The sequence below is a fragment of the Etheostoma spectabile genome, chromosome 22 (genome assembly GCF_008692095.1).
Source record: "Etheostoma spectabile isolate EspeVRDwgs_2016 chromosome 22, UIUC_Espe_1.0, whole genome shotgun sequence".
Classification (NCBI taxonomy): domain Eukaryota; kingdom Metazoa; phylum Chordata; class Actinopteri; order Perciformes; family Percidae; genus Etheostoma; species Etheostoma spectabile.
Genome location: NC_045754.1, coordinates 9,104,681 through 9,114,753, shown reverse-complemented (window position 1 = coordinate 9,114,753; position 10,073 = coordinate 9,104,681). Strand labels below are relative to the sequence as shown.

General features: G+C 40.8%; 1 protein-coding gene across 1 annotated transcript in view; it reads left to right on the top strand.

The window, feature by feature from the left end:
- Positions 1-8,399, top strand: part of nfx1 (nuclear transcription factor, X-box binding 1) — a 13,396-nt gene extending 4,997 nt beyond the window's left edge. Inside the window, exons 8-23 of the mRNA XM_032503341.1 lie at positions 101-200; positions 312-529; positions 1,448-1,545; positions 1,648-1,678; positions 1,776-1,858; positions 2,392-2,500; positions 2,731-2,850; positions 2,927-3,006; positions 3,095-3,325; positions 4,250-4,323; positions 4,407-4,508; positions 4,923-5,060; positions 5,204-5,270; positions 7,444-7,589; positions 7,699-7,803; positions 7,970-8,399. Of these exons, the coding sequence (XP_032359232.1) occupies positions 101-200; positions 312-529; positions 1,448-1,545; positions 1,648-1,678; positions 1,776-1,858; positions 2,392-2,500; positions 2,731-2,850; positions 2,927-3,006; positions 3,095-3,325; positions 4,250-4,323; positions 4,407-4,508; positions 4,923-5,060; positions 5,204-5,270; positions 7,444-7,589; positions 7,699-7,803; positions 7,970-8,045 (1,778 nt within the window). The 3' untranslated portion in view covers positions 8,046-8,399. The remainder of the gene's footprint in view (positions 1-100; positions 201-311; positions 530-1,447; positions 1,546-1,647; positions 1,679-1,775; positions 1,859-2,391; positions 2,501-2,730; positions 2,851-2,926; positions 3,007-3,094; positions 3,326-4,249; positions 4,324-4,406; positions 4,509-4,922; positions 5,061-5,203; positions 5,271-7,443; positions 7,590-7,698; positions 7,804-7,969) is intronic.
- The last annotated feature ends 1,674 nt before the right edge of the window (positions 8,400-10,073 follow it).

Sequence of the window (10,073 nt, the reverse complement as noted above, 5' to 3'; positions counted from 1 at the left end):
AAAAAAAAAAAGAACTTGCCCCCCAATTTTCTTTTTAAAACTTGGCAGCCTGGTCTTTTAAGGAACTCATTTAATTGTTTTCTGTTTTTATTTTCTTTAGTATGCTACTGTGATGTTACTACTCGTAAAGTCCTGTGTGGCACAGATAAAGATGGATTTGATGGCTCAGGACATTTCTCCTGTCAAAAATTATGCGGGAAGTAAGTCTGACCTTGCTGCATTGATGATGTCCACCCTCTGTTAATAATAAAGCTTTTTATTTCAGTTAGACAGTTCTCACCACTGCCTGACACTTACTTTACTTCATTCAGGATGCTAAACTGCAAAGCTCACCGGTGCCAGCAGAAGTGCCACCGCGATCCGTGCCAGCCATGCCCACGCTCCCCGAGCTTGGTGAAAACGTGTCCCTGCAGTCAGACACCACTGACCAAACTCCTGGAACTGGGCTACTCTGAGCGACGGAGCTGCTCTGATGCCATCCCCTCCTGTGGAAAGACATGCAACCAACCTCTGGCTTGTGGCTCCAGCGGTAAGTGTCTTAACCAGGAAAAGTACAGGTTTGTGCACACCCTCCCGCTAGATTGTTAATAATTTCTAATGACATAGTGTAATTGGTTAAGGGTGGGAAATGAAGCTATTCTTGCACATAGAGCTGGGCAATGTATCTATATTATATTGATATTGCGATTTGAGACTAGATATCGTCAAAGATCTTAGATATTGTAATAGCGTAATATGGCATAAGTGGTGTCTTTTCCTGGTTTTAAAGGCTGCATTACAGTAAGGTGATGTCAGTTTTTGAACTTACCAGACTGTTGTAATTGTTCTATTGTTTGCCTTTACCCACTTAGTCATCACATCCACATTACTGATGATTATTCATCCAAAATCCCATTGTGTAATTATTTTGTGAAAGCTCCAATAGACAACACTACAGTATCACTGCGGGATCGATATCAAGGTTTTGGGTCAAAAATATTGTGAGATTTGATATTCTCCAAATCGCCACTTGCACAATATCTGAAACTACCCAGGTGCAGGATATTAAAACATGACAGGTGTGAAAGCTCTTAAATGTGGAAAATGTCTAATAGCAATATTTGAGTATTTTAAGCATTTGGGTTCTAGAAGTTTATTCTATTTAAAACCATCTCTTTAAGAAAAGGACATTTTAATGAAGTGATTTTGTATGATTTCAATGGGTTTAATATTTTCAGTTTTGCTTACTGAAATTCCCAGAGTTCATAAAATGTTTACAAAAATTACAGAGAATTCAAAGAGAAACCATCCAACGTCATGATGTAGGACTTTATCCACATCTGAAGACCTTGTTAAGCCGTAGGGTTTTACATTTGTTTGCATATTCTGACGTTTTTATTTTTCCTCCACCGTTTTCCGTCGGGCTCTTTTCAATCCCGAGGGACTCAAAGAAATTGTGCTATTTCAGACACCATCCATCTGTGTAAGAAGTTGTGCCACGAGGACAGCTGCGGGCCCTGCTCCCTGAGCTCGACTATCAGATGCAGATGTGGCTCCAAGACCAAGGTAGGCAGAAACACCAGCAGATCTTGATCTTCCACATTGGTGCCCTGTCATTAGTTGTGCTTTATTTATCATATCAAAGAATTACAAATCTGTGCTTTTTAGGAGGTGCCATGTGCAACGATCCAAAAAGAAGGTGAGATTTAAACGAACTCAGAGGAAATTGAACAAATGTGAGATCACCACCTACTTACACTGTCTTGGTATTTCACTTCTGACTATTCCTATTCCAGAAGAGCTTGTCTTCACTTGTGAGAAGCGCTGCAACAAGAAGCGCTCCTGTGGCCGACACAAGTGCGGCGAGCTTTGTTGTGTGGTGAGTATTCAGTAACTCTTTGTCAATTTTGTGTAGTTTATACTGTCCAAACTGCAGATAGAATTAAACAAATTGATCTTAAAGTTGAGACGATGCTGGTGGTGTAATTTTTGACTTTTGATACTCTTTTTAATAACATAAGAAGGTTTGAGACTACTGAACATGTGGCAAACATGATGCTTGGTGCTTTTATTCCACCGTAAGCACTGTAGGCAAGTTAACCTGACAAATGCGTATAAATAAAGTGCTTGAATAAAACTGCACAGAGATATAAGGTTGAGAGTACCTACAATCATCATGTTTATGGGAGTTCTAATGAAACCTAGACTCAAAGAGACTAGATTTACATCTGGAGGGGACACAAATTCATTACAGCCTGCAGCACACATCTGAAAATCAAAGTGTTGACAGCTCTTATATATTGAATTCAATTCAAGGTCTTACAATTAATCAAAATAGCAATTCAAGTTTAGTAATTGGGACAGCGCTAAGCGATAGGTGGTGGTGTCACTGGCTTCTGTTTGTCCTTCCAGAATGTGGAGCACAAGTGCCACCTGATCTGCGGCTACAAGCTCAACTGTGGCCTCCATCGCTGCCAGGAGCCTTGTCACCGTGGAAACTGTGAGCCCTGCTGGCAGTCCAGTGAGTCCTGCAGGCGTTTTTAGTGGTCCCACAGCCCAGTATTTTTTTTATAGGCCAAGTCTCAGAACTACCACATAGTTATTTTGCCAAATTAAAAAACAACGAATTTGAGGATTTATATCATCTTTGTGACTCTTTTTTTTGGTCCTTTTTGTGGCATTATCTCTGGCCAAGATGTTGCCACACAGTTCATATCTTATGTAGTATCCCAAAATTCCTTCTGTGTGTAGGTTTTGATGAGCTGGCGTGTGACTGCGGGCTCACTGTCTTGTACCCGCCCATTCCCTGTGGCACAAAGCCACCAGAGTGCAAAAACATGTGTACAAGAAGACACGAGTGTGACCACCCAGGTGACGTAAAAGAATAAGCATTCACACTGCAGTTATAAACTGTACGTGAGAGTCTTAACATTTATCTCTCATTTAGTGTTCCACAACTGCCACAGTGAAGAGAAGTGTCCACCTTGCACATATCTCACTAAGAAATGGTGCATGGGAAAGCACGAGGTAACGTCCCCTGAGCTGACAATTTACATAACTTGTTTCCTTCCTTTTTTTAATTCCTGTGATTAAAGTGACCCATTTTGGCCTACAGCAACGCAGCAACATCCCGTGTCATCTGCAAGACATCTCATGTGGCCTGACATGTAATAAGCCGCTGCCCTGTGAAATGCACCGCTGCAGACGCATCTGCCACCGGGGCGAGTGTTTGACAGGAGGCAGCTGCCAGCAGCCCTGCGCGCTGCCTCGTCCAGACTGTGGCCACCCGTGCTCCTCTCCCTGTCATAAAGGCAGCAGCTGCCCACGGACCACCTGCACTGCCAAGGTACAGCACACCGCCACTGAAAGCAGCTGGACTTCCAGTAGCTGAAATATAGCTTACAAAGTTTGTGCAGATGGTTGCGGTTACATCAAGGCTTGGATTCATGGGGAGTTTAGGCATATTTTCACACCATCAAAAGTTTCTCCTCAATTTAATAACCTTTTTCCCCTGATGAAAAAGGATTTCTAGTCAATAAATTCAGTTGTAAAAATGTGTCAAATCTTTAATTATTGAACGTTATGTTCAACAGTCAAGCTTTGTATTGTTTCTGTTCCTTTTAGCTTTACGTGGGCTAGCAGGAGTTGATTGAATCTGCTGTTATATTGTGTAACTGTTATATATAGTTAACTTGGATGATATAAGAACAGTTTAGTGGCAGTCCTCCAAATTCAAAAGCTCAACAAACAATGGGACATTTCACAGCTGCAGGAATTCTTCACGAGTAAATGTAAATGTAAATGTGCTGTATTTATATAGCGCTTTTCCAGTCTTAACAACTGCTCAAAGCGCTTTTACATCTACAGGAAACATTCACCATTCACACACATTCATACACTGTGGCCGGGGCTGCCGTACAAGGTGCCACCTGCTCATCAGATACACATTCAGACACATTCACACTCCGATGCGCAGCACCGGGGGCAACTCGGGGTTCAGTGTCTTGCCCAAGGACACTTCGACAATGACTGCAGGGGCGGGGATCGAACCACCAACCTTCCAATTGGCAGGCAACCTTCCAATTGGCAGGCAACCGCTCTACCACTGAGCCACAGCCGCCCATTAGTAGGATCCAACATTCAAGAAAGCAACCCATTTGTCACCTTAAAACAACCTTTTGCATCCGACTGAAGTCTATTCCCTCACGTATAACGCTAGCAGTGGAGTTTGATTCTTCACTTATTTTTTTTTAATTTTATTTTTTTACAGGTCGCTCTACAGTGTGATTGTGGTCGAAGAAAGGAAATGGTGGCCTGCACAGAGGCAGCGTCTTCATATCAGAGGTCATTCAAACGGTTTCTGTATTCAGCTGTTTGAATTTTTAATGTGAAGTGGTTGAAATGTCCCTCAATCCTCTGTACCGCAGGTACGCAGCCATCGCCATGGCCAGTAAACTGTCTGACATGCAGCTCGGTGACTCCATGGACATTGGCCCCTTCCTCACTAAGAAGGAGCTGAAACAGACCAGGTATAGTAATGGAGGAAATCGATGATTATGCGGCCAAAGCTGTTGATGTAAAGTATTTGCTGAAAGTGACGCACACAAAATGGCTGAGGAAATGGACGTGAAAGGCCATTCCCTGCAGTGATTTTAGTACAGTTGCAAGGCGTGGCACGGGGCAGCTTCTTTAAATCAATGAAACATTATTTAAATGTGCTTCTGCATAGAAATGGATTTCCTGTTCACTATGAGTGATTACTTTTGGTTTTGCATTAATATTTAAATAAATCAATCAAAGGTAATGCATTTAATGGATTACAGCAGCAACTCCGAGCTATCCGTTTCATAAGAATCATTTTAGTACAGAGAATTGGTGTCCAACTTAAAGATTTGATGTAAAATCAGCCTGCATGTATAAATAATCACATTTTGTTTTCTCAGGCTTGAATGTGATCAAGAGTGTGCTACTTTGGAGAGAAACAGACGTTTGGCTGAGGCGTTGCAGATAGACTCGTCTTCTGACCCCTTCAACGCCCGCTGTACGTCTGTATACAGCGACAGCCTCAAAGAGGATGCTAGGTCTGTCTGTTTTACCACATTATTATTATTATTATTATTATTATTAGTGCAATTTATAAATGGTCAGTATTTGGTTAATCTTGCCTGTGCTGTTGCTTCCCACAGCCAAACAATAAAGATGTTCTGTTCCTCCTTTCTTTTAGAAAAGACCTGAAATTTGTCACAGAAGTAGAAGAGGAGATCAAGAATCTTGTTGAGCTTGCTAATAAGGTAAGATGACATAAGGAATCCCTTGTGCCAGAATGGTAATGACTGTTTGGGGGACCTCTTGTGCTCCCTCTGGTGGCTGTGTTGAGAGCCTGCTGCTCTTGGGCAACAATAACTGAACTAAGGATAATCTGATCAAATGTTTAAAAGTTGCACGTTGTTTAACCCAAACTTCTGACCTGAACATTTCAATACTAACGCATCTAACTGATTTTGTATTAGGGTTGTACAATCAATCACAATATTATCCAAATCGCAAAATGGACTAGAGCAATATCCAAATCGCAGGCGGCCAAAATTTGTTAAAGATAACATATGTGTCAAACCACTCTGAATGAAGTATTGTGGTGCTGCACAGACGTCCCGGCATACAAATCATATTCTACAGACTACAGGAAACCTCTTTGTTTGGTACAGATCCTCGCAAAAATAACACTACAATCATTTTAATTTTTAAAGATTTAATATTAATCAATGAAAATGAGAATAATGATACAAACATGATAATTCCCTTCAATATCGTGAATCCTATCGCAATATAATATAATATATCTCAAAATAATCACAATTACATTTTTTCCTCATATCGTGCAGCCCTAATTTGCATCAAGGCAGGTTGTACTTTATTGTCCCCAAGGAGTGTCATTTCATGTCCCAGGCTGTCAGTTCCCATACAACGCTGTAAGGCAGAGTTGGAACATCTGGTGCACAACACAGGGCAAAATGTTCCTCAGGATCTATAAGTAGTCTTTACTTTTTGCCCTGTGACTTGCACGGGCTGCTTTAAACTGGTCGGTTTAGGGAAAAAACCTTCGCCTACCTGATCAGACCACCCATTTTTTTTAATTAATCTATTATTTATTGTATACACTATTATAATTTTTAAAAATGTACATTATTTTCTGACCCAACTGTTTTTAGTAGGTACCTCATGGGGCAGTTAGGAAAATGTTCTCCATATTCTTTTTTCAACTTTGTTGGATGCATTCATGCTAACAGGAGTGAGGCTGTCAAGGTCACTGTTGCTTTGGTTTCTTTGCCAAATGTTAAAAAAGCATTGTTTCATTGTAACAATGAATCATGGTTGCATAGCTTTTCTGCCTCAGTCTGCTTTTGAAAGGTTTTATCATATTTTCTCACGCCTTTTTAAAGTTGCTGCAGACCGTGCTGCCTTTACTGACTTCATTATTTGCTCTTGGCCTTCTTGTGTGGGCTTTTACTTTCACAAAAGTGACATAGTGAGGTTATTACATTTTATCATCTATCAAAATTTTTCTTTCATACTTTCAAATTAGCTTCTAGCAGATATGCCTGTTGTTGTTTTCCTATCCTCTCCATATTTAGTACACTACTATTAAAAAAAAAAAGGTCAGACACACCACAGAAAACATACTCCACATGCTCAAAAGTGCGTGGACATCCACACATTACACCCATATGTGATTGTGGAACATCTCATGTCAAAACCAAAGGAATTAATATGCCGCTACACCACCCTCCACTTCTCCTCTGGGAAGGCTTCTGGTTTCAGATTATGGAACCTGGCTGCAGCGATTTGTTACCATTTAGCCAAAAGAGCGTTGGTTAGGTTGGACTCTGATGTTGTGCGATAAGGCCTGGCTGACATTCAGTGCTCCAGTTCATCCCAAAGGTGTTGGATGAAACTGTAGTCAGAGCTCTGGGCAGGCCAGTCACTTTTCTTCCACACCAGACTGAGAAAACTATTTCTTTATGGGCCTGGCTTTTTGCACAGGGGTAGAAACAGGAAAGGGTAGTCCCCAAACTGTTGCCACGAAGTTATTGCTGCATGCTGTAGCATCGCCATTTCCCTCAAGTGGAACTAAGGGGCCACTCGTCAAAAGTAGCCCAGACGTTTTTAAGAGGTTGGAATAGTAAAATGAACCAGTATTTCACAAGAAAACGAACGATTTCTAAGAGTGTGAAAAAATGAAATCAGATTTTGTGTTTCCTATTGTTTCACGACCCTTCAGATTTGTGTTGCATCCAGTAGTCCTGACCTCCCAGTTTATTTAGGTAGTGGAATGATAGAAACACCAGCTCCACTTATTCCCAACATGGAAATGTCACCGAAGGGCAGCAGGAGAGTAGATCAGTGAGGCTTTGAAATGCTTTCCCGTATAAATCCATAATGCTCAAGCATTACTGATGTTTGCAGGGAAAACAGCCAAAGCGGAGCCACTGTTTTCCACCCATGAACAGAGAACACCGGAAGATCATCCACGAGCTGGCCGAAGTCTATACCGTGGAGAGCGTGAGCTACGACAGCGAGCCCAAACGCAACGTGGTCATCACAGCCCAAAAGTAAGACTTTATTCAAACAGTAACACACATGCAGCCTGGAATTTGTCATTTCAAATAAAAGTGTTGATTGTGGATTTGAAGAATTTGGTTATTTTGAACATTTTCTCAGGGGAAAGTCCGCCTGTCCAAACTCAACCCTGACAGCACTGATCGAGAGAGAGATGTATGTGAGGGCCCCTCCTCCCATCGCTCATATCAAACAGCACAGCAGCAAGTAAGTCTTCTTCTGTGGTTAAGGAGACTGTTCTGTGACTAGAGGGTCACAAGCCGGATATCCACAACATGCTAAAGTGTCCTTTTTTATCATGTGTTCCCATTGGTTCTTGTTAGTTTTTAGTTTTTCAGCTAATTACTCCTTTTCTTCTTGATTCTCCTGCCAGGGCCGTGAGTGGAGGCACCTGGTCGAAGATGGTTAAGGAAGAGCCTGTGATAGATTATTTTGATGTCCAGGACTAAAATGAGGCCACGACAAACCAAAATGTGGAAACGTCAGGATCTACTCGTAAACATCAGTCTACATCTGCAAAAAAGTCTAAATAACATTTCTTTTGTGTTCATCAAAAATGAGTACGAATTTCTGCGGCTTCATAATCAAATAAAAATTGTGTTTGGGAAAACCCACACTTGTTATATCTAGGAGGAGGAATTGAATGAGTGCTGAGCCAAGTGTTTTCCTTGAGTTTAGATGTTAAAGTTGATTGAGCACTGATCATTTTGAAAAGCTAAGTGTATTCTTTGCTTCCTTTCTATGCAGCCAGTCCCTCGTTGAACCCAACTTAATAAAAACGGAATTCTTCCTCATTTCAAGGACAACTGTTGATATCAATCTTATGCATCAGCTTCAATATTCAATCACTCACAAAAAATATTTGATATCTCAGCAGTAATGGACTGTAAATGGACAATTTTTATTTGGCGCTTTTCTAATCTCAACAACTACTCAAAGATCTTTTACATATTACAGGAACCCTTCACACACATTCACACAATGGCCGAGGCTGCCGTACAAGGTGCCGACTGCTCATCAGATAAACACTCACACATATTTACACTCCGATGGCACAGCATCGGGGGCCCCTCAGGGTTGAGTGTCTTTCCCAAGGACACTTCGACATGGGACTGAAGGGCCAGGGATTGACCTACCAACCTTCCGATTGGCCAGGTCCAGTCTAGCCACAGCCGCCCCAGTAGATCGTACTTCAGATTTAGCTTGAGATTCTTAAAAAGTAGGCCAGAAAACATTCTCAGCCTCAGGATATCTATTGTTCTCTCTGGCCAAGGCTTCAGTAGTAAAACTCTGCTGAGTTTGTGGGTGGGTAGGAGTGGGCTGCATTGCGGAAAGAAAACTATGTTCAATACATAGCTATGACCCAGATGTTGTGTTGCACATTCTGAAAAGTCTTCTTCCGATTCAGATTTGAATCACAAATGTGCTGACATGAACGACCCGAGGACAGTCGTGCACTGGTCTTGCATTGCCAGACCTTCCTCCACGGCGCGGTGGAGCAGTTTGGCAGTGCTAAGGGCCACGGTGCTGCTGCAAAATAGCCTCAGTAGAAGGAGAGCAATCCCGGAAATGGAACATCATGAATATAGACTAGTCTTGCATTCATCACACACAGACATTTTGATCTCTCCCTTCCTCACTGTTTTTTGCTGATTGGGCAAATGAACTGGATGTGTTTATTACATGTTCAGAACATTTAAAATATGAAAATTATACCTTTACATTCCTTCAATGTTGCCATGTTTAATACAATATACTGTATACATATATATACACATACAGTAAGAGTGTATAAATATACATACATTATGTGTGTATATATGCTGTAATATTATGTATATATATTTATATAGTATATAAGTGTATATGTTTACCTTTCTAATGGTATCAGTATATTTCTGCAGCAGTCCAACATTTTCTAAAATCCCCAATTTCATATTCATATAATATATCAGTTGTAACCCATTAATAGGAACAATTTAGTTTGCCAGGTTTTAAAAAATCCCTTTGGCTGGTCTTTATCCTTTTAAATTCAATAAAGATTTTGACACCCATCCTTAGCATCTCTCAAAACACTTCTATTACAAATTCAAACATGCAGCTGGTTGGACAACAAACAATACTGGTTAAAATGGATTTTGTCAATAGAATGGAATTTTTTACAATCTGGCAACCAAAGCGTGTCCTTATTAAAGGCTTATAACTGCTCTATAAAGCATCAGTAAATTATTAATTAAAGGGTTTACAGTTACAATTTAGAAAGTCAATATAAAGGGTGCTAGTTATTTTAGGTAAGGGATTGGGTGGTGGTGCTACTCTGTTGCTGTAGTTAACGGTGTTTACAGTGTATAAATATCATTAAGGCCTAACATCCAACAATACCTGTCAATATTTGTTCTTCCGGTGCACATATAATAATAACCAGTAGTCATATTTTCACACTTCTTTTGTTAAAGCTTATATTGAATGGTATACCC